We start from the raw sequence: 25,927 nt of genomic DNA on the forward strand, positions 1-25,927 counted from the left end.
TAAAATTTTAGTCTATGGGGGGGGGGGGGTCAGACCCGAAAACCCCCCCTTGGGTACGCCCCTGAACTATGAAATTTTTGAAACATGGTGTATAAACTTATTTTTATCGTAGATACTTCCGGCAATTTAAGAATCATAGTTTTCCCATATCGGAATGATAAAAGTAATAGTTGTCTTGATAAAATCAGTCAACAATATAATATTATGAACAATAATTGATATTTTCCACTAGCCTGCAGTCGAGTTTTTGTAATGCACACAACACTACGTATATTTTGTAACTCCGTACGTACTCATAGGCGTGCGCAGCCCGTTGTGGCAGAGTAGGCAAATATTACTTGAAATAAATTATTTTATGTGTTACATAGTTATCTATAAAATTACATCCATTCACTCACCGGTCATCACCCACTGTTCAAATTTTAAGGTATAATATATATATTTTTATTCATAAGTACCCCGTGCGCACGCCTATGCGTGTACTTATCAAAAATGGAATCTATATGTCATGAAATCTATGTGCCAATAGGTAATAATAAAATTATAATTTATAATGAAAATAAAAAATAATAAAAAAAAAATCGTGATTCACATTGGCCTGGCAGGAACACATTGACCGGCCAATGTACACATTGCCGGTATTCCACATTGCCCGTAACATAATATACTATACACCCAACAGCCAACATCAATATAAGAGTATTGGGAGTAATAAATGATTACAAAAGTTTGGTTAAATAATTCGATCTTTAATAGACACGTAGGCTAGAAAAGATCGCACAGGCATAAAACTCCTGACCGAAATATCGTAATAATAATCATGATAATAATAATAATAATAATAATAATAATAATCGTAGTCCGGAGAAAGCTCGTGGTGGCATATAACTCCGGACCGATATATCGGAATAATGATAATGATATAACAATAATATTAGATAATAATAATAATCGTTATTCGTTTATAAATATGCAGTTAAGGGAAAAATTACAATAATATTAAAGTCGTCCAAAAAATTAAGTAATAATTCATGCATAATAATTAATTGTAACAATAATAATAGTTAAGTACAAACAGAATAAATCGTACCGGCCAAATCACTATCATATTGAAAAAAAAAAAAAGGTTACAGTTAAATACAATTTGATTTGTTTTAATTTTTCCGGTAAAGACTGTGCGATTCCCTTATGATGGTAGTTGGATACACGATTAAATTATAAATAAATCATAAATAAAAAAAAAAACATTCTGACAGCGGTCGGCTGTTCCGTTATTTTATTTGTAATTATTGTGTTTTATTGGCCGGTAGGTTTAACATCGATTATGGTGGTTCTGCAATCGGTACGACAACTGATGACGTCGGAGTAGGTGGTGGTAGTGTAGAACTGACGTCTTTCGGCGTACATCTTACTTGACGAAATTTACATTAATTGTCAAATACATATGTATAAGTGGCGATCCATTTAACGTAAGACATCCATTGTTTCAAAAAATACTAATATTTGGTATAATTTGAAGTCGTTACGAAACAACATTTTTGGAAAAAATAATAATTTTTATCGTTGTCAATTTCATATTAATTATTCTTTTCATTGATGACATACATTTTTAACTGCACATTCCTAAGTAAAATATAATTTGGAGTATTTTGATGTATAAAATTAAATTTAACAAGTAGATTATTATATTTCAAAGTCCTAGGACTTTCATTTCTTTTCTAGGCTCATCTAAGCTTTAAGCTTTACGCTTCGTTGTCCAAATGTTAAACAGGTATGTCTAATAAGAAAAAGCTCATAAACTATACATCGAAGGACTTCGAAAAATATTGAGCTTTGGAATATGAAAATAAAAATGCGTGTTGTCTTAAAAAAGTTATAATCGAAAAACAATAACGATACTGATAAAATTACTGAATACATTCTTAGAAAAATGTTTTTTTTTAATACTTAAAATGATACAAAACGAATATTTTCAATAGTTTTTGAATCAATGAATGTGTTTCATTCGATGGATCACTCGGTATAATAATATAGTTGTTCGGTCATAATATGTTATATCTTTTTCGTCGCACGTTAAAATCATCGTTTTTTAATAACTATTATTATCGTTACACGTAAAATAATATTGAAATGACACAAACACTAAATACTTATATTATAATATAAAAACATCTAACTGCCCGCAATTCAGTCCGTTCTCCGGGCTGAAATGCTGGACCTGACTAATGACTACTGATCACACTGTCACTTCCGCCACTCAACAGCGTTCAAGTTTCAGCACTAAATTCCCGGCGGCTGGGTGGACGGCTCTGTTGCCTCAAATATTGCAATTGCCGCTGACTTATCATCTCCTGAATTTCGATTTGCCGCACCACGTATGGTAGTTCGATGTGGTGATAAAAGTATACCATGGAATGCTGCGGAAAAAAAGTTTAGAGAAATATAACTAAAATCGTGTACAGCCGAGATTAAGCGCCACAGACGATACATATGGAACAAATTTATAGTTAAAATAATAATATGTATGTGCCTAAACCACGAGTAGAATCGAAATAGGTAATATAATCAAAACAACAGCAATATGTTCCAAAAAAATTAAAAATGCAGCGAAGATGCGTTTTAATTTTTTGTCTGCATGTGTAAAGGTATTAGATAGGCTTAATAACAAGGTGGTAACACGCTGCAGTCATTATAATATAATAATAAGTACTCATTATGGGGCTCGGATGTTGATGACTTATGCACCATTCTTTGGAAAATCATAGACGATGATTTCCAAGCTTAAAATATGGTTCAATAACACACGAATTCAAATAACTACATTTTTATTCTCTTTAATTATTTTTGCGTTTTTTAGATTTTAGGTATTGTTTTTTTTTGTGACATAAAGGTAAATCTTCAAAGTTTTAGCGCATTTTTTTAACACTTGAGTGAAACATTACGAGATAGTTGTTTGTCATTAATGCATTGTAATATTTTCCAAGCTATACGGGTATGAATATTATCATTAAACTTAATTTAATTTTACAATAAAAAAAAATCCATCTAGAATTACCATTATAAAAGACCATGAACAGGTAAGACTCAAGGATCTGTACTGGGCCGTTGAACCGATAGTCGTAAGCATAGAACATAAACAGGTACAGAAAGAAAAACCTGGAACAGAACAATTTATAGATTTACAAAATATGCTAGGTACACATCGTACCTATACAAATACGTGCACAACTGTTTGAATATTATATAATATTATATATACTTAATTTAAATAAATTAAAATGAAAAATGTAATAACATTTTAAGTGCAGGACTTATACTATATTATAATATAATTACTTATATTATAACGTTATACAATTATTGTAATGTTTATCGTTACTGTAGGTAGGTACTTTCAAACTTTGAAATTTTTTTTTTTGATTTTTTTCTATTTATTGTTATTATATTTTAGATTCTGATTGGACCAATGAATGTATTGATTTTAAAATGAGATGTGTTTTGTTTTATTTTTTTTATTTGTATTTTTGTGTCTGTCGCCACCGTTTAGGACTGTAAAACTGCTTCGATATTCTTCAACATATCTTGTTCGATGGGGAAGTGAATCTAGTTGGTGCATTCGGGAGGTAAACTTAATAAAAAAAAAAAATGTCTACAAGCAAATCAAATTAAAATTTGTATGAGTATTTGAAGTTCATATTTTTACAAGATTGGATATTAACTCAATTTCTCATGTAGTGAGTTTGTTGTTGTCTTGTAATTTAAAAACAAATAAAAATAAGTGTGGATAAATGAACATTTCACTGAATGTTTATATTTTTATTTTATATACACCCATAATATTTTTGAAAATAATTTGACTCTTTTCGAGCTGTTTACGGACATTGAAAGTTTTAAATTTTTTTAGTTTTTATTTAATAAATATCAATAATAATTTTGGTTGTTTGAAATTCCAAATTTGAACATGAAACTTAAAAAAAAAAATTATTTTGATTTTTTCAGTTTCTGGTACGTAAACTTTTATTTTAATTGTAGAAAAACATACAAGGAACCTAACTCGGGTTGATCAAGGTAAAGAATATATATGAATCATTTTGCCGATCACGTTCACAAGCGATAATATTATTTTTTTTTTTTGAAACTCTAGAGAACGTGATTCAATCTGCGATTTTATATTTTAGAAATCGACGGACGTGTGTGTGTGTGTGCATAAATTATTTTTTTCATTTTACATTTTGTTTTGTCCCATATCAATAACCTCGGTGCTCTCTATCGCGACGAACATTTTATATTCGCACTATACTCTATATAATAGATATTATTATATACATTTAATATACCTACGCACATAATATAGGTATATTATACACTAAATATAACACCATACAATTCATTTTTAAATCTACGATGGAAACACTGATTGATTTTTCGCTGTGTAAAAGAGCTTGATAATGTATTATCTACTGATTTCCTTATTAAGTCATAATTATTAAAATAGCTGTTGTTGTTCATCAGTACCCATTTGTAAATGATTTTGTAGTTAAACATTTATAAAATGTTCAATTGTTATTAATACGAGATTTCTCGTAAATAGATCATAGGTAAGTACTGTAAACAAAAAATATAAAAATCTAAAAATTATTAATACCTACAGTATTTTTTTTATATACATATTAAGTTCAGATTATAGGACAGGCGGACAGCATTATAACGAAGAATAACGGTTTTGGTTATTCTGTTTTGATTTAAAAATATTATTCGTGGTACTTGGTGTTTTTAAAGTATGTAGTTTTAATATTTTACATAACATATTATAATTATGTTTATTATCCAGTGTCTATAATAAACTGCAGTGCTAATGTAAATCCCACCCAGTGGCATTCTCTTTACTATTAGCGACAGTCAAATGAAACATTCTGATTGCTTGACATAAACGTTACAGAACACAAACTACCGACGGCTGATAGGTAATCAACAAAATAATCAAACACCCAATAAAGTATTTTTATATGCTTTTCGGATTGCATGTTTGGTAATAGTGTTAATTGTGCGTGTGGGAGCAACACAGAACAGCGTTTTAACATTCAAATTTCGAATTCATTATCGACTATAACAATTGGTTTTGTGTTGAGAAACATCCCGTTCAAAACATAAATATTTGAATCGCACACAATTTGACATACTTGTACAATAACACCACCAAGCCATGACATCCGGAATGTACTTATATTGCCTATACAAAACGCCCGGTAAACAAGATAAAAGTCGGTTTTTTTATTTATTATTTTGTTTGCGGGAATTTTTTCCCGTTAAAGAATGCAATTTTTTTTTTATTCATCCGTTATTTACTTACATCAGCAAATTTTTTGTATAGAACCGATTGAAACAATTACATACCTACATCATTACGAATTGTGTAAATATAAATAATAATAATAAATAATAAAAATAAATAAATAATATAAATATTATGAAAATAATTTTCATAATATTTATAAAAATATAAAAGTCCACTACAAATGATTTATTTTGATGAACTCTAATAAATTATAAATATAAATATTTGAATTATATAAATCGGACCATAAAGAAATCAGAAATAAAAACCGTGCCGTCACGCGTGAGCTAGTAAATGTGACGTGACACGCGTGAGGTGACATTAATGTAGCGCTGATACATTAAAATACTGTATAAATCTATATCTCACACTTTTTTCCCGTGACGTGATAACACGTGACAGCACGTGAGCTCACGTGACGTGACAATAGTCTGTTCGCGGCTTTAAGCGTACACATTCGGAAACACCAAACAAATGTTCTACGTTTTTTTTTAAATCAAATACTATACAATATGACAAATTTTATTATACGGGACAACTAGTATCAAAAATTGCGACACATGTATGCCCCCAAGAAATTATTAACAATAATAAAGAATAATATATGAGAAAATACATTTTTTAAAACCTGACTTAACCTAACCTATGACTTGTGAGGGCGAAGCATATCCTATATGGGTTAGTTTGAATGGGTGATAGATAATATTATACATAATTTTAGCACGCCCTAAAATTGGCACCTAGCCTACCCTCCTCTTATCTACCACCAAATTTACCCAGATCCCCCTCCCCCGCAAACGGCTAAACATATAAATATATAATACGCGATGAAAATAATAATAGCTTTTAAAATATTATAGGTATAATAATGGGCAGGTACTAACTTTGGCCAATGTTTTCTCGTCGTCTCATTATGGGTGAATACTGCGTAGTACATTTCAGCCGCTACAACGATGAACATGATGTATAACAATGCATCAACATCTTTGAAATATAACCATATTAAAGATGATAAGCCTGTCAGGAATATAAATAAAAATATTTGTTAAAATAACTGTAAACAAACGCATATTGTCAGCAGAGATAAAAAAAACCCTTTTATACGCGACCAGCCACTCTCTTTCGTCGAATTTTATTATTATTGGCACTAGAGTATGACATTATCAATTTTCAAGTTGATAAATTTGTTAGTGCATAAAATTATATTTTTCTCGGGATGGATGTCGTGGAGTCAGTGAACTCCAGTGACGTGTACAACGTTTGGCAAAGTTACAGTAATAATAATAATAAGTTGTGACGAAAGATCATACGAACGGTCGAACGGATTGATGTTGCAATTTACTTCACTCACCCAAAAAACCCAAAAAACTCACATAACACTTAAACAGGCTAACTTCCCCTAAAAAAATAATAACCAGCGATATAAAATCAGAACGTAAGACATTTTTTAATAATTATCATAATCATTTTATTTATTACCGTTAATACCGTTTTGACGGTTTAGTAAATAATTGAAGGCAACGAATAGTTGATAATTCATGAGCCTCGTGTACAATGAAATCACTAACGTCTGAAAGCAAAAACAAATACAAACGATTAATAGTTAAATACAAATAAAAGTACTTATTAAAATAACCAGGAAAAGGAAAAATGCAACGGAAAAACGGGAATTTTTAAACAAAACTAGGTACTCATATATAATTACCTAGTTTCTGACAAAATCGATTTTATTTTGTTATTGTAATTGATATTATTTGTTTTACATTTTTCACCAAATATTTAAACTAGCATTTACTAGACTCAATATACCTATTATCAAGGCTGGGCAAGATAATGATTTTTTTTAAATCAGTTAAGTTAAGTTAATATGCACCAATAACAAAAAGTTAAAAGTTAAAAGTTAATTTAACTATAGGTTAACTCAGTTAAGTTAAAAGTTAATACACACTTTTTGTTAATTTTTTATTAAGTTAAAAAAAATTTAATTTGTTTATACAACGCTAACATACTTAATTTTTTTCCAACCCAAAACTAAATTATAGACTATAATGTTTATATTTTATGCAGTGTTTCCATATTAATTAAATTCGAATTATATACAGTTTTTACTTTAAACAATTCACGGTAAATATTTTTTGACATGAAAACGAAATATCCTGAAGTAGTGAAATATGATAAAATTAAAAACAAAATAAATTAACTTAACTTACTTCTTGAAATGAAAAATTAACTCGTTGATTTCACGTTAATTAAAAAAGAAATTTAGTAAGTTAACAGTTAAGTTAATGCAAAGCCAAAATTAACTAGTTAAGTTACAAAGTTAATATAAAATTAACTTATTAACTTAATTTTAACTTTTTAACTCGTTAATGCCCAGCTTTGCCTATTATATTCAAAATAATGTGGCCATTTTCATGCTATTTAATGACTAACAGCAGATACTTTACATTATCACTAAATATTAGTATAATCAATTAAAAAAAAAAAAAAAACATGATACAATTATTAGATCGACCATCTTTGAATTACTTATAGGCATATTAAATTTATTTTAGTTTTTTTTTGTATTATTGTCGATTTATAACTTTTTTCTCAGTCAACAGTTATGAAAATTAAATACAAGGTTACCTATGTACGAGTTGTAATAACTTATTAGTGCAATTAAAAAAAAAAGTTGACAGTAAATCCACAATAATTTTTTATGAGCGCTTGATGTTCAAATTTTAATAACATTGGATATTCATCAGTAAAATAACTGTTTATCCGATTTTTGATATTCTGTTTTAAGGCCCTTAGTCACGAAGTTTACTTAGTTATGTGCAAGAATAAGTGAATTCTTGAAGTTGAGAACGGAAATTCTTGAAAGAGGACGTAGTAAAATAACAATTAAAAATAATTAAAGATACATAACCACGATTGTTCAAATTTTGAGCAATTCTGAAAAATTAAAAATTATTTTTATTTTTATTTTAGTGGCCATCTTACTATCTTAATTATAATACTTTTATACTAACCTACTGCACGATACCTATTTAAGAGGGTTTATATTGTACATAATTTCAACAAAATGACTTCACAGGGAAAACTCTCAGGCCATGTATAGAATTGTGGAGTTTGATCACTACCTATACTTTTATCACATTGAACTCCGATTTTTATATTTAATTTCATATAATGGTACATAATAATTTGTAAATTTCCTATTTTTAAACTTAGAGAATTGAATATTGAAAAAAGATCAATGTGACCTGTATGATATTACCTTCTATTAGTTAAAAATAAAAAAAAAACGATCAAATTTGGTTGATACTTCAGGACAGGATCGTTATTAGTGTATTCTTGTAGAAATAATTACATTGGCAGTGACACCATGCTTCTTAAAAGTTTATAAAATAATTTCCAAATTTTAAATTTGATAAATGTTATCAACATTTGAACTATAAATGCTTAAAAAAAAATCGTAGCTGCATAATATGTATTTTAGATTCTGAGTAGAAAGATGAATGTATTGATTTTACAATGATGTGTGTTTTATTTTAATTTTTAATTTTTATAATTTATTTGTTTTATTTATTTATTTTTTATTTTTGTGTCTGTAAACACCTTTCTTCAGCAGTACCTTTTCTGATAGGAATACTAAAGTTGATACTTTGGGGGCAAGAGTAAAAATTTCCATGTAGATTCCAAAAGCGACGTGAAAAACAAAATAAAAATTAAGGAAAAACGGGAATTTTTACCCAAAATCTGTTTTCGAGAAAATCGACCAAAAACTGGTGCAACTCTAAAGCAAATAACCGTAGGTCCATACAATTTTGACTGAATGTTTATATTATCATTTTCTATACACCATAACATTTTTCAAATATTTTGATTTATTTTGAGCTGTTTACAGACATTTTCAGTTTCCATTTTTTTTAGTTTTTTTTTTATAAATATCAATAAAATTTTATTTGTTGGTTAAAAAAGCTTGAAAATTTAATAGAAGGTTCGTATTATATTGTTTCAAAGGCATGAAAAAAATTAAAAATCCATAGTCACAATTTTTTTTTATAAGCATCTAAAGTTCAAATATTGACAAATTACGTAAAAATGACGAAAATTTGCAAATTATTTTGAGTTAGAAATTCATGAAAAATTTTCTTTTTAAACCTAAGATTTGAAAATGTAAGACAAGATTCCTCATAAGTTTGTCTACCTTTTTCAAAAAAAAAAATGTCTACAAGCACGTCAAATTAAATTTTTATGAGCGTTTGAAATTCATATTTTTACAACATTTGATATTCACTCGATTTCTCATGTAACGATTTTCTTATTTTGTTGTAATTAAAAAACGAATGAATGTAGATACTTGAAAATTTCACTGAATGTTTATATTAGAATTTTCTATATACGATAAAATTTTGAAAATAATTTGACTCTTTTTGAGCTGTTTACGGGTATTGTCAGTTTTCAATTTTAGTTTTTTTTCTAAAAATATCAATAAAATTTTATTTGTTGATCAAAAAAGCTTGAAAATGTAATAAAAGGCTCCTAGTATATTGTTGCAATATTAGTTGAAAAATATTAAAATTACATAGGCATAATTTTTTTTATAACCATTTAAAGATCAAATTTTTGACAAAATGTATCAAATTTAAAATTGAATAATTATTTTGTAGTTAAAAGTTTATAAAATGTTCAACTTTTATATTTAAGAATTGAAAATTTAAAACAATCTTCCACGTAAGTAGCTTATTCTGTTACCAAAAAATCTAAAAAATACATTAGCACAGTTTATTTTTATAGTCATTTTAAGTTCAAATTTGGATGAAATTACATATTAAAAAACCTAGAATAACTATTTTAGTTATTCTGTTGTGATTGTATAATATTATTCGTGGGTACTTTAAAATTCTAAAGTATACTATTATATATCTATGATAGTACCACGGTTTGTTTTTGATGTATAAAGCGTTATAAGTACCTAATGGCTATTGTGATATGATTAATTTGGAATTTATTACAGGTACCTATTATAGGTAATTTTTTTTTTTTAATACCATAGATAAGTATATATAATATGTCTAATACCTAGACTGATATACCGTCTCAGCTCAGAATCGTTTTTCTTATACATTGATATTATATCATTGAATTCAAATTTAATACTATCCATTACACAGTGACCCACTTGTAACCTACTGTACAGCAGAGTGACATCCACTTACCCACCTTTTTAAATATTTTTTTAAACTGCAATTGTAACAATGTGTGAGGAGTCTAGTATTAAATATTCAAGCTTTTTGACCCAACGAAGACCCAATTTAACTTACATGTACCTATAGAAAAAAAAACTAAAAAATAGAAAATCTGAAAATGTCTGTAAACACAAACAGCTGAAAACGTGTCAAAATATTTTGAAAATGTTATTAAATATAGAAAATTATGAAATAAACAATTGGTGTAAATGTCAAGTATATACGGTTATTTTTTTTTTAATTAAAAAAAATAAGGACATTGTTTTATGTGAAATCGAGTTAATATCCTGTAATGTCACTCTTCGGTAGACATTTTTTTTTTTGTTAAAGGTAGACAAATTTATGAGAAATCTTGAATTAAATTTTAAAATCAAAGATATAAAAAATAATTTTTTATGAATTTCTAACTCAAAATAATTTGCAAATTTTCGTGATTTTGTAATTTAAACATATTAATCGTGGCCACCTATTAAAACATTTGAAGTATATCATTATATTTTATACACACAATGACATTTTCCAAAAAAATTAATTCAAACTACCTACTTTATTACTAACAGGTAACAGTAAAATAAATCATTTTAACAGGTAGTTATAATCTCATAAAATATACTTATAATAATATAAGCTCATAGACCGTTCACAATCAGAATCGTTATTCGTAGGTATACAATCATTATAATATATTATTGAACTCAAATTCATTACAGTCACCCACACTGTACCCATAATTTACAGTAGAATGGTAGGTACACATTTGCCCATATAAATTTAAATTTAAACACCTAAGTTTTGAAATTTTAATTCAAGATCCTCATAAGTTTTGATATTGGTAATTAAAAAAGAAAAGTTGCTTTCGCCATGTACATTTTTTATGAGTGGTTGAAGTTCTAAATTACGACGACATTGAATACCTATTCAAATATGTATAAATGTTTTCAAAAATTTAGACAATTTAATATAAGATCCCTCATTAATTTTTCTGACTACAATTTAAATAGTTTATTGTAATTATATGTTGACTTGAAACTTTTTGCTACTGTCTATGTATTAACTTTACACAATGATTTAAAAAAAAAATTTGGATTGTTTTTGAGCCATTTATATCATGAAACTATTCAATCGCCTTCGTCTACTTCATCGATGACTTATAAGTTAGCAATATCAGGTAATATTGTATGAAATAATATTATAATAATAATTACTAGGATTAAAATGTTTAATACGTAAAAAACACAAAAAAATTACATAAAATATGAAAAAAATATTTTAAAAAACAATGAAATGCATTTATAGCTTAAAATGCCTAAAAATGCGAAAAAATACAAAACAAAATTAATATATTCTGAATCAAGGAAGCATGAACTAAATTTAAAAATATAATGCAAAAGTCATCGACATCCTAACTCTAATTATACTTATTAGACTATATTATAGTATATATTCTATAATATATGCAATTTGTTTTTGTCAAAAATTAGTTCAACCTATTGAATGACTTATACAACAATTAATTACTTATAGCAATATAAAATATATACTTATGGAAATCATACTAATAAAATGTCATCTAGAAGTAGGTATAGGCTGCCAAACAATTTCCACTCTATAATAATGATTTAGCATTGAATTAAAATTTAACAAATCTATCACAGTTACTTACTCAACTACTTCATTCAATCATACCTATAATTATATAAGTAATATAATATATTATATAGCTCACATTCTTGTACACCCTTTGTGTGAGTTATACTGATCAAGATAATAGTTTTGTTGGTTAAGCTGTATATAATAAACAATAATTTTATACTAACAATTATTATCATAATGAAAAACGAAAGAATGTACGATGCTCTATCTTTCTGTGTTTTCGCCTCAATTGGGAAATGTTTCGAGGTAATGACATTTCTGAAACGTAAAAAAATAATAATATTATCTACATTAGGTACCTACCTATATTAATACATTAGAATTATTTACGTCATGTACCTACAGCTATAAGTCTTTACCTTATAAAGCCTCTGTTTTCTTCAGATTTAGCCACAGCTTTAATAGAGGCATACAGTATTTCGTCATAGCCAATGAAATTTTCTAAGAAGTGTCGATTTAATGAATTTCCAAAACACTTGTTGAAAATAGGGTTTAGGGTTACAACCATTACCGGAATTTCTAATCCTTGTCTAGCTTCGGACGACAAAAACAAGTTTTCATCATTCAATGAATATTCGACAATGTAATTTTCGTAATAAATATCTAAAAAGGAACAGCCAAAAATAATTTTATTGTAAACATTTTCATTGATAAATCCCACTTAAGCTCATTTCACAACTAATTTAATATGGGTAGGTCGGTATATACCTACCGTTGTCGTTTTCGTTCGAATGTGTGAATTGGTATATCGAAAAATATGAGGCTCCCCACATACTTTCAACATAACTGACTGGACACTGAAAAACGTAATTTTATTACTTTATTATCTTGTCTATGAGACAAAGAGAAATAGTTCATACCTGGCCAGAATGAGCTCGACGTGGTGTAACTGGCGGTTTTTTTTTTTCATCTGTTTGAAAAACAAAATAAAGATAGATGTATATTATGCTAAACAAATAAAATGTTTTCCATACACTATCCATAATGTAGATATATGTAAACCGTAAGGATATACTTATAGTGAAAAACCCCGAGTTTGTGGTCACGACTATATAATATTTAACACTTTAAACACTATAAAATATATTTTGTGACAACTGCCGACTATCTAATTATTGTAAAATAATATTCTAACATCTAACTTGTGAAAGTAATAGAACAATCAAAGGAAATCTTAAAAGTTTAAAGTAATAATTAATTTTTCTATATTCAAGACAAATTTATCACAAAACCCTGCTTAAAAAAATCCCATTGAGCACAAATGCACAATATATTAAGATTTTAAATTAGGCACCGTAAGACGGGGTGAAGTGAACCTGCAACATTTGTTCAATAAAGACTTGACACATAAAACTATATCAAGAAACTTTCAATTAAATCAAACGTTTATAATAAATTAAAAATCTACTATAATATATTTTATCTAATTTACTAACACAAAAAAACTTAAATAAATTTATACAAATTATTAAAAATATTAAACTTGTTAGACCAATATAGTAATGGATAACGACAAATATTTCAATATGCTATGATATTATTAAATGTATAATTATGTATCTTTAGTTATAAATACAATTTTTTTCTTTCTTTATAGATTTTTAAATTATTACACTCTTATTTTAAATTAAAATTGGTTTTATTTGTATAGATTTAATTTGTATATGAATGGGAAGCATTTGATAAATAATAAGTACCCAAATCAATAATAAATAGAAATATTATTTTTAATTTTATAAAACCTATAAAGAATACCCACTAATTCTATGTAGGTAATTATGAAGATTACATTTTACACGTTTACGCAACAACAAAAAAACAATTAAAATAAATTTTACTTATATATACTTACTTACTTAAAATAATAATAATATTACTGAATTATTGATTATTTTATATTATAACGCAGCATATTGAAAAAAAAAAACTATAACCAATTTTTTTTAAGAGGAAGTTGCACCCTCATGTGTTGGACTACACACGTGACACGTACGACATACCAAATTGTAATTTGCTAGTTTCAATAGGGTATTGTCGTTTTTGATGTTAGAGTGAATCTATAATTATCAAACTTTTAGGTAAAACATTATCTTGGTTTTTTTACAATATTTTCATTTTTAAGTGAGTTATCAGTATGTAAAATATTATTTTTTGAAAAATGCTCATAACTCACTTAAAAATGTTGATAATAGGTCAATTCACTTTAATATCAAAACTGACAGCACACTATTGAAACTAGCGATCGGAAATGTCCTATGTCGTACGTGTGTAAGACGAAGACAACTGCACTTGCGGGTTGAAAAAGTTGAACTTAAAATAATGTCATTGTCAACATAGTGTATCATAATTTGGACACTTATACCATTACAGTGGTGGCGAACGAGCCGCTCAATATAATGAAAAATAATATAAAAAGCAAAAAAGGAATAATACCTAGTAAATAATATGTAAAGACGGGAGCTACACGAGTCAATGACATGAGCCACATTTTGGCCACCCCTGTACTATTATGTTAAAGTTTTTCAACTGTGTGTAAATAACCCAATAATACTAACATAATATTAAAATAAGTAATAACCTATATCATCATAAATATATTTATCAATAAGGTTGGGCTTAAATATTTGGTTATTTTTAAATGTATAGGTATTTTGTACAGTTATAGTTTTTATTTTATCAATATTCTCCTTTAATTTACATAAAGGCATTAAAATATAATATATTATGTCCAATTATACTTTTCAAAATTATATATTTTATATATAATTTATAAAATGTATAAAATAGTATAATATATTATATATATTCAAGAACATTGGCTTCTTCTTGATATCATTTTATACCAGTGTTCTATAAAAATAAAAATTAAATGGCAGATAAAGCAGCAAATGAAATAATAACATATGATTTTGCCACACGTACATGCATTCAGAAATTTATATGACATAAAACAAAGTGTTATTTATGACAAAAAAAAATTGCAAACCATAGATATCTCCCATCTCAAAACAACAAAAGGTAATTTGAAAATTTGAAACACACTAATACATTTATTTTAAATTTAAATGGGTTTCTGCGCAATGATTAATGTATCTGACCAGTGGCGTGCAGTCAGGACAAGTGAGGTATGTGCCGCATTATCGTTTGAAAAGAAAGAAAATAAATAAATCAAATTTATAATGTCAATTAACATTAATCAAGTTATAATATACTCAATTATCGGTATTATATTATATCATAGACGGTCCTACAGATGCAGCCTCTGCTGAACCTGACATTTCAACCACCACTTTATTTTATTGGTTGAAATCATATAATTATTCATAACTCATAAGGTAGATATTTTATAATTTATATCTTTGTTATTTCACGATCTATTGTTCTGATCATGAACTTAGTTGTTAGTTGCAGTGTTGGGTAGTAAAGTAACAAAAATAACAAATTACTGCAACGAAATTACTATTGCAGTATAGCCAGTAACGCTGTAGTAATTTCATAATATATTTTTTTTAAATTAACGCAATTGTAACGAAATTTCTTTTAAAAGTAATTTCTATGGAGTAACGTGTTCTTTTCCACGTTATTAAAATATGTTATGAAGTAGAGTGCATGACATAACTAATGGTTAGGAATTAGGATATTCGAGAAAAATTTGAAATCTATAAAATGTATTTATTATTCTGAAAGTTTTAGATACTATTGATGAATATTATAAAAGATGCAGGAATTATACGCATTTTATTATTACATTAATTCATTATTATCAATATAGTGTACCTATATAATCAATGTCTTACATATATACCTATCAGGTACTTATTATATTCGTTATGGACTGAATTTGTCGTTAAATTTTGAAAAGTAACGTCATAAAAATAATGTTGGGTAACGGGGGTCTGGTACGAAACATCGACAATCAATATAACGATGAGTTAAAATGTCGCCGCTCGAAACATAGACAAGTACAAAATGTCAACGGGTTATTAAATCGACGAGTTCAAAATGTCGACATGTCAATATATCAACAAGTACAAATTATTCAAAAAGAAAGATTTAATTTTATAGTTTAACGTTGAGATCATAAACTAAGAAGATCTTCTTAGTTTGTATGCACAGAATATAACGATAAAGTAAATAGTAACGAGAGGATAGAATCCAAAACGTGATACGTTCCAGTTATAGAGTTTTTAAGAGGGAATTGCTAACATATGACATTATAATTTTATTTCATTTATATCCTATAATATTTTTTTTATTTACATAAATCATATATTTATTTTGATTTAATTTGTTGACATATTGACTTATTGTGATACATTTTATTTATAGTTTATATTTTATATCCTATACTATTTTATTTTATTTATTTTATTTATATCCTATAATATTTTTATTTTATTTACATAATTTATATATTTATTTTAATGTAATTTGACGACAATTTGTACAGGTTGATATAATGACCCGTCGACATTTTATACTTGTCGATGTTTCGACCGTCGACATTTTAACTTGCAGTCGATATATATGTATATTGTATATATTGACTGTCGACGTTTCGACCGGCTCCTGGGTACACGAATGTAATTTAAATAAAAAAATATTTATTGTAATAAGTAACGTAATTGAGTTTCTTATCGAAAATAATTTACCCAACACTGGATAGTTGTCAGCTCGTAGTTCTGATAATCAAGCCAGGATTAAGGGGAGGAAGCCCCTAGGCTTTGGTAGGTTAGGTCACATCTAAAATTACCTATCATATGAAGAAAAACCAAGTTCGTAGGAAAGAAAATTACTAGTTTACTAGTTTCAACAATTATATATAATGGTCTAAAGTAAATTATGGTTCATTGATACTCAGTAAATCTAACTTCGTACATATTCCCGCTACCCCTAACATTTAGAACTTAGCCATCTAGGTATGCTGCACCTGAAGTAAAATCCTGGGACCGCCTGTGTATTATATTAAAAATTAGAAATTTAAATAGAAATCCAATATTATGTTAACAGAACGCTTGGGATTTAAATTACTCGGCTTATATCATTATACTGGACGCAAGCAACAAGGCCAGGTACGATAGGGTAGGGTGACCATGGTTTTACACAACGATTGGGAGTGCTACATTGGGAAATTATAAATACTTTTAGAAACGGATTATTTGATACCAAACGTTGTTTTTAAAAGTACAAATACGCAGTATAATAATGTTATTGTTGTAGAACGGGTTTTCTTTTTTGACACCTACTTCGATTAATCAAATACCACTGCACGCCACTGCGACTGACATAATATTAAAAACATACACATTCAAAAAGTGTACTTGAGCAAAAATTTCTTAACCATCAAGCATATTTTCATACAATACAGAGCAAACACAATACAAAATAAAATAAATCCTTTTAAAAGCTTCAAACATTTTTCATCTTCTTACAAAAGAAAAAACCGTAAAAATTTAATTAAAATTATCTAGTTTTAAGTGTACATAAAAAGTGGTATCATTTTTTGCAACAGATTTTAAGTGTTGTTTATTTTCATTTTATCATTTTAGCAACAATTTAAATAAAATAATATGCTTTTAATGATGGAATAAAGTATGAATAAATTGGAAGTAAATTTGATTTTTGAAATGAGATATTTGTGCTTAAATTTAATTAACCACAAACTGCAAAAACACAACCACTTTTTCCATTGTACATACAAACACGACTTATATTAAATAGTAAATATTCTTATTTCACGTTTACTTAGAATAAATTGTACCTTCAACGTTTATGTTATTTACGGTGCTAGTCTCTCGAAATTTATTTTCATCTAACTCTTCTGTTGAAGGTTCAATATCAACTTCTTCATTTTTCCTAAAAAAGAATATTTAGTAATAAGATAATATTAAATTCAATTTTTAGTCATTCAATAGTAATCGATGATTGAGCCTAAAGTACATAATATTATATTATTTAACAATATTTAAGTATTCTAATCATCACTTAACAATTATAATGTGCTCTGTTTAAAAATATTTTAATTTAAGTAAATTTAATAATTTATAAGCTATACAAAAAGAAGAAAAATACAATAAAATTAGATTAAATACAAATTATTTGTTTTACCTACCTAATATTATTTTATTGACTATTTATAAATAATAATTTTAATTAGAAAGATTTCAAATATTGATATAAAAATTGTTCAGTTATAAGGTAAGTTAATGTTCAGATAATAATAATTATGGCAATTTGGATTTATCAAGAGATGTTGCAAATTATTTTTAATATAATAATGAACATAATATAGGTTTAGGTTGTTTAATATGTAGTTTAAACAGATTAAAATCAATCATAATAAAAAAAAAACATTACGAAAATGGACATATTTTTTTAATAACATTATACAAAGAAGAAGCAGTTTTTTAATTTATTTAAATAAACAAAATTTTTGATTTTCAACTTTTGTATTTTCCTATATCATCATAACCAATTTTATTGAAAATGAATACAAATTAATACATAATATGACATTGTATCAATTATTATAACATAACTCACTCAGAAATACAATATATTCAGAGATTAAGTTTGAAAATATTTTTCAAATTAATTGTGATAACAATAGGTATAATAAACCTAAATATACCAATGTACAAGTTTATCTTTTTGTTCAATATTACTAACAATTATAAATAAAAATATCAATGAATTTAAAAAGTCGAAGAAAACCCTTAGAAGCATACCTATATGTAATATGCACAACCATGTTAGGTAAAATTTTTTAGATTTTAATAACTATTTTTTTATCTGAAAGAAGAAAACTTCCTACAGACCGCACCGAACTTCGATTGTTTCAATTAATTGTGTAACATAATTTATAAAAAACGCTTAAAATTGCAATGTATTATTTTATTTTTTTTTTTTTTTGACAAATTATAAAGTTTGAGATAAAATTAATGAAAAACGGAGTTCGATGCGGCCTGTAGAATGTTACCGTCTATTAGTTAAAAAATTTTTTCAAATTTAGTTGATTCTATAAAACAGAATCATTATTCCCGTAGAGAGTATTTTTATGTACAAAATTATATTGGCACCGGGCGCCTTAATTAGTAGATATATTTTAAGGAGATTGGTTTTTAATACCTAGGTATTATTGTATTAAACGAATTAATTGCATTAAGAACAATAAGACCATTTTTTCTATAATAAATAATTTTTGGGTACTTACTCAGGGTTAGACGTTTTAATGAAATCATTGAACAGTGAAAAATTGTCATTTATTTTGTATAATACATTATTAAATCTGTAATCACTTTCAAAAGTATCTTCTACTGTTAAGAATTTGTTTATTTTGCCCTTTTGTACCCAATAGCGTTCATGATTTTGAATTATTTCCACTCTCAATATACCATTTTTGGGCCAAATATCTATGACATGGTCCAAACAATCAACTGGTTGTGCCAACTTTATGTGAAAATTAATGAATGCATACAAGGCTAATATTGCCTAAAACCAAAAAACACAAATATTACAACACCGGGTAGTTCTAAACACTGACGTTTGGTAGGTAGATATAATGTGAAAACTTACCTCAAATAGAATCACAAATTCTATAACTCTCCTCACATTTCTTGGAAAAAATTCCATGTATTTTGTTGAGAATCTAAAGTACATACTGTCTCGTATATTGAACTGGAAGTTATTATTGGCAGACATGATTAAATTGTCCCTCTAACTTAGGAACAAACCAAACTGAGCATGAAACCTTGACGAAGGCTACACCGCCTACCGAAGCGACTAAACCAAATTGTTTGCTTGTAACGGGTACGCTGGAAACAAGACATCGCACAAGTCACGGGCAATCAAATTTTTTAAGACCGTTTTACACACTCAATGATAATAATATGTGGATTACTAATCGTACGTACTCACCCTAGGTCCTAGACAGACGGCTGTGACCCAAACGCGATGGAGATCAGTTATGTAATTATGGCGTGTGTTGGAAAAGAGGACTTGCGAATTGTGTCAAACTCAAGAAATTTTAATAATTTAACTGCGATCTAAAACTGCGGTCCGTCGGGACGCTAGGCGCCAGTGAGGAAACAAGAACACACACTACACGACGACGACTACGAAGACGACGGCAACGACGACGACGACGACGACCGAAATGATAGTTTGGAACTGCGCAATCGCACAGGTGGTCGTTTGCTGCAGGGTGGATATTTAGAATATAGGTCGCAGGTTACAATATTATTGATATTATTTATGTCGTATTTTATAATTAACACTAAATGTGAATATGAAAAATATAATATAATATCAATATATCATTGATTATTTAATATAAGAACCTAGGCAAGTACTATTAAAATACAAGTGTGACGATTATGTAATGCGCAGCCGTGGCGTGGGCGACATCGCCTCGCGTCATACTGTGGAGTTCCCATGACAATACACTTACATTTTCATTTTACCGATCAATACCTACCGAATCAGAAAGCGATTCGTGTGTCATACTGTCGTTCATGCAGTCTATCAATATAATATGAAATATGAAATAAGCACAGCACCTTAGATGAAGTGTTCCCAGAAAATTCAATTATCGATCACAAGAAAAGCGAGTTAGTATAGTTACCATTACTATTTCCGACACATTTTATCAGTGGCAGCGTGACGCCAAAACCAGTGGCCAGTGTCTAAGTGTTACGACCGCAACAAGTATTTTGAGTTGTTGTGGTTTCTAAGAGAAAAAATTTCATACAGTACGTCTCTCACAAAATTTTTAATTTATTTTTGGAACAGAATAACGATAGCGCAATCAGAATATTATGTGGGTCACTGGTCGGAGTTGGTCTTCGAAGTTATAGCCTTCTGAAGATTGCCAATTTGGCAAATATTACGCGCTTTAGCATTGTTACCGGAACAAAATAATATGCAGGCACCACTATTTTAGAAATCTCCCTATAGTTTTCAAAAGCTACGGGAAATACAACGTAAAAATTAAAGAAAAACAGGAATTTTTACGCAAAATCGATTTTGGTTTTTGGTGTAACTTTGAAACAAATCAACGTATATACATGAAATATTCACTGGTCGTTTATATTTGCATTTTCTATACATGATAAAATTTTCAAAATATTGTGATTTGTTTTGAATATTTTACGGACATTTACAGTTTCCAATTTTTTTAGTTTTTTTTTCTTTGAATGTCAATAAAATATTATTTTAAAAATATTAAAAATCCTTAGTCACAGTTTTTATTTATAAGCATTTATGTTCAAATGTTGACAAAATACGGAAAAATTACGAAAATAAGCAAATTATTTTAAGTTGAGAATCCATAAACATTTTTCTTTTTAAATCTAAGATTTTAAAATATAATACAAGGTTGTTTATAAGTTTGTCTACCTTTATAAAAAAAAAAATGTCTACAAGAAAATCAAATTAAATTTTTATGAATGTTTTAAATTCATATTCTTACAACATTTGATATTCACTCGATTTATCATGTAACGATTTCCTTATTATATTGTAATTAAAAAACGAATGATTGTAGATACATGATAATTTTACTGAATGTTTATATTTTCATTTTTTATGCACCATAAAATGTTGAATATATTTTGACTCTTTTTGAGCTGTTAACAGGTATTGTCAGTTTTTAATTTTTTTGTTTTTTTTTTCTACAATTGTTAATAAAATTGTCTTTGTTGGGTAAAAAAGCGTGAAAATTTAATGCAAGGCGCCTGATAATATATTGTTACAATAGCAGTTGAAAAATATTAAAAATACATAGGCACAATTTTTTTTTAAAGTATTTAAAATTCGATTTTTGACAATATTCATCAAATTTAAAATTTAATAACTATTTTGTAGTTAAAAGTTTATAAAATGTTCAACTTTTATATTTAAGAATTGAAAATTTAAAACAAGGTTCCACGTAAATAGGTTATATATAAATTACTTTATTCACAACAATGTCAACAAATATATTTAATAATATAATAGGCTGACTGACTGTTTTCGCTCAGAATCGTTTTTCTTATACAATGATATTATAGCATTGAATTCAAATTTAAAACCATCCATTACAGTGACCCACTTGTAACCTACTGTACAGCAGAGTGACATTCACTTACCCACCTTTTTTTAAAACGAACTTTTGATGCTTTTTGATTACGAAATACGAATATGCAAAAATAAATATATGGAAACAGGCGTAGCTACATAGTTACAAATTACAGACATTCAAAGTTTGCGACAAACGTAAATCAAGCCCAACGAAGGGAAAACATTGTTAATTATTGTGCGCATTACATTCAGGTATAATTTTCTATGTAGTGAATTGCGATCAGTAGCCAGCAGAGACTATTAATTATAATTTATAAGCTATATTATTTGTATGACAGCCACTTAACGTCATTATTCAGAGGGTACCACGAGGGAGCGACTATCGCTCTCTGAGAAAAAATGTTTTTTTTTTGGTTTGGTTACAATATATAATTTAATAAAACATTCAAAAGTTGAATTTAAAATATATTGGCATATAAATATATAATATATTTGGGTGGGTATATTATTTTCTTTTTATTCAAAATATATTCAATCTGTTTACAAAATAAAAATAATAGGTAATAACGATAACAGAGAAAAAATTATATACCTTTGTATTATAGCTGTATAGGTTAAGTGTATAATATACTAAGTTATGGAAAAAATATAGTTTAGCACCCTGAGTATTTTTCAATTTTTTTTTTTAGGGAAACTTATATGTACTACGACGAGTTAAGAACGGTATTGCGAAAATGAATTAAATTAATTGAAGACGAAGTTCACGATTTTCGGTGTTTTATGTAACGTAAAAAGCGGAATATTTTATCACGCGTTTGGAACTTTTCTGTCTTACAAAACTCCCTTTTTAAATTTTGTTTTTTTGTTTATCGTACCTATATGCAGTGAAACATGCTAAAAACGACGAGGAAGTCATAGTTATAGGTAATTGAAATATATGGTATTGTCAATATTGTCATAATATACCTACCTACACCCGACGAGGTCACTTGCTTGGACAATTAAAATCGAAAACATCCCTTGACTTGTTATTTAAAACCATTATGGATATAAATTATTTTTACGCCATAATTTTTAAAACGTTGATTTAGTCAGGTTTCAAAAAAAAAAAAATCGAAAATTCGTTATAAGTGTGGTAAACTTTAAGCGTTGTGTGTGTGTGTGTAGTACAACACCGAAAATCGTGAACTTCGTAAGGCTATACCGTAAAAACTTATGATTTCTGGAATTAAATTTTTGTATTATCATTCTTTGTTTGTAATACATATAAGTTTTCGAAAAAAATTGAAAAATGCGTGTGGGTGCTAAACAAGATTTACACCAAATACAATTATATAATATAATATACTACCCAGGTATTTATAGTAGCTATATAGTAATATATAATGAAGTAGGGGAAGGCGGGGCAGTACCGTATGGTTAAGCTTCCATGGTTTATAAATCATGTAATTTTTAACATAATGCAATTTTTTTAAACTAATATACATAGAAAAACTTACGGTCTATAACTTTTATTTGAAACTTTTTTTAAGTTTTTTATCTAAAAATATGTGTAATTTGTGTTTTACTTTTTTTTGGAAATATACGAATTTACCAAAAACCTGGGGTATACCGTATGAACTCGGGGCATAACAGGACATGGATTATATATCATATAATTTTTGACGAAATTAAATTTTTTAAGCTGGTATACATTGAAAAAAATTAAGGTCTTTAACTTTTATTTGAAACTTTTTTACGTTTTATTTTTTTTAAACGTGTTTAAATTGTGTTTTACTTTTTTTTTTTAAAAAAATACGAATTTACCCACACCTGGGGTAAAACCGTATGTAATCCTGTGGTATAATCATACGATTTTGCCCCAACACGACTTTTAAAATAAATCGAGCTTTATAATAATTTTTAAGTAAATAAATTAATGTATCCAAACTAGAAATGCAAATTACACTTAATAAGGTATTGAATAATAATAAAAACATATCTGTACAATTTTTTTTAATACTATTTTTTATTTGTTAAATATTTGAAAATAAAAAAATTGATTAAAAACACTTAAAATATTTATTTTTTCCAATATGTGATGTCTAAACACATGAATTATCATATTCAATAAATAAACAAACAAAAAGCTTCAAATTAGTGTGTTCAGTTTTCCTTTATGATATCAATTATTAATAAAATCTCGATTATACGGTTTTGCTCCAAATACGGTAATACCCCGCTTTCCCCTATTATCATAGCTAATTTTAAACGGCTGTAACATTAAAACTACTGTGTTTTATACTTTTATAAATGTTAATAGAATAGGTAGGCACTTACCTTTAAACTTGATACTAGGTCAATAAATTCGCTGTACCTTATATTAAAACTAACAAGTATAGGTAACAACACGACCTATTGCCATATTGGTTCTGCTGAATGCAAATTTCCATGTTGTCCGTCTGCGGCTATTATACTATGCTGGTGTGACATTTTCAATAAAATTGATATACTAGTAATGATAGTAATAATATTATGTACCTACATGTTTTTTTTTCTCATGAGTTATAAACAGAGACATACAGTACACTTATTAATGAAAAATGTACTTGGCAGCAGAGGTGGCAAAATGATTTTGTTAGGGGGAGAGGGTGGATGTAGCTAATTTTTTAACATAGGTACACCATTTGATCATTAAAAATATCACTTTTGGTTATACCTACTATCAATTTTTCAAATTCTGGTAAATACAAACCTTATTAATATTAATATTGATATAGTACCTCAACTTAATTATTATTATTTATTTGTATATTGACTAATATCTTATTACTTTACACTTACAAGTTACAACGTAAAAAATTGTCAAATTATTAGGTACCAAATATTATATTATACGACAACACGGAACAAACAATAATAATTGTAGAAGTTAGTATTGCCCCTTGAAAATACTCGAATGCCTTATTTGTATATTACAATCCTTGAGCGAATTCATTACCTTTTTGGGGGGCATACATGTGTCGCAATTTTTGATACCAGTTGTCCAGTATAATAAAAATTGTCATATTGTATAGTATTTGATTTTGAAAAAAACGTAGAATATTTGTTTAGTGTTTCCGAATGTGTACGTTATGGTCCGATTTAAATAAGTCACATATTTTATATTTCTAATTTATTAGAGTTCATCAAAATAAATCATTAGTAGTAGACTTTTATATTTTTATACATATCATGAAAATGACACAATTCATAATGATGTTGGTATATAATTGTTTCGATCTATACAAAAAAATTGCTGATGTAAGTAAATAACAGATGAATAAAAAAAAAAATTGCATTCTTCAACAGTAAAAAATTCCCGCAAATAAAATAATAAAATAAAAAACCGACCTTTATCTGGTTTACCGGGCGTTTTGTATAGGCAATATAAGTACATTCCGGATGTTATGGCTTGGCGGTGTTTTTGTACAAGTATTTCAAATTGTATGCGATTCAAATATTTATGTTTTGAACAAGTTGTTTCTCAACACTAAACCAATTTTTAAAGTCGATAATAAATTCGAAATTTGAATGTTAAAATGCTGATCTGTATCGCTCCCACACGCACAACACTATAACCAATCATGCAATCCGAATAGCTTATAAAAATACTTTATTGGGT

General features: G+C 27.4%; 1 protein-coding gene across 1 annotated transcript; it reads right to left on the bottom strand.

Moving 5' to 3' along the window:
* Positions 1-735: 735 nt before the first annotated feature.
* LOC100574525 (membralin-like) lies at positions 736-20,336 on the bottom strand. Its single transcript, XM_008182145.3, has 13 exons — positions 20,143-20,336; positions 19,801-20,039; positions 19,439-19,716; positions 17,987-18,081; positions 13,086-13,135; positions 12,938-13,022; positions 12,585-12,828; positions 12,390-12,483; positions 6,815-6,905; positions 6,687-6,734; positions 6,220-6,352; positions 3,056-3,156; positions 736-2,417 (listed from the first exon to the last, which is right to left on the bottom strand). The coding sequence occupies exons 2-13, from the start codon at positions 19,924-19,926 to the stop codon at positions 2,281-2,283; spliced, it is 1,482 nt and encodes a 493-aa protein (XP_008180367.2). The 5' UTR covers positions 19,927-20,039; positions 20,143-20,336; the 3' UTR covers positions 736-2,280.
* Positions 20,337-25,927: the final 5,591 nt, after the last annotated feature.

The sequence above is a fragment of the Acyrthosiphon pisum genome, chromosome X (assembly GCF_005508785.2).
Source record: "Acyrthosiphon pisum isolate AL4f chromosome X, pea_aphid_22Mar2018_4r6ur, whole genome shotgun sequence".
In the NCBI taxonomy this organism is placed as follows: domain Eukaryota; kingdom Metazoa; phylum Arthropoda; class Insecta; order Hemiptera; family Aphididae; genus Acyrthosiphon; species Acyrthosiphon pisum.

Bases quoted from the DNA above. Each gene is read 5' to 3' on its own strand.
- LOC100574525 (XM_008182145.3), bottom strand. From the start codon at position 19,926: ATGTCTGCCAATAATAACTTCCAGTTCAATATACGAGACAGTATGTAC. The intron at 13,136-17,986 runs GTACAATTTATT...TTTTTCAAACAG, and splicing joins AAATAACATAAACGTTGAAG to ATGAAAAAAAAAAACCGCCA. The intron at 2,418-3,055 runs GTAATTCTAGAT...TTTTTTCCGCAG, and splicing joins GTTCATGGTCTTTTATAATG to CATTCCATGGTATACTTTTA.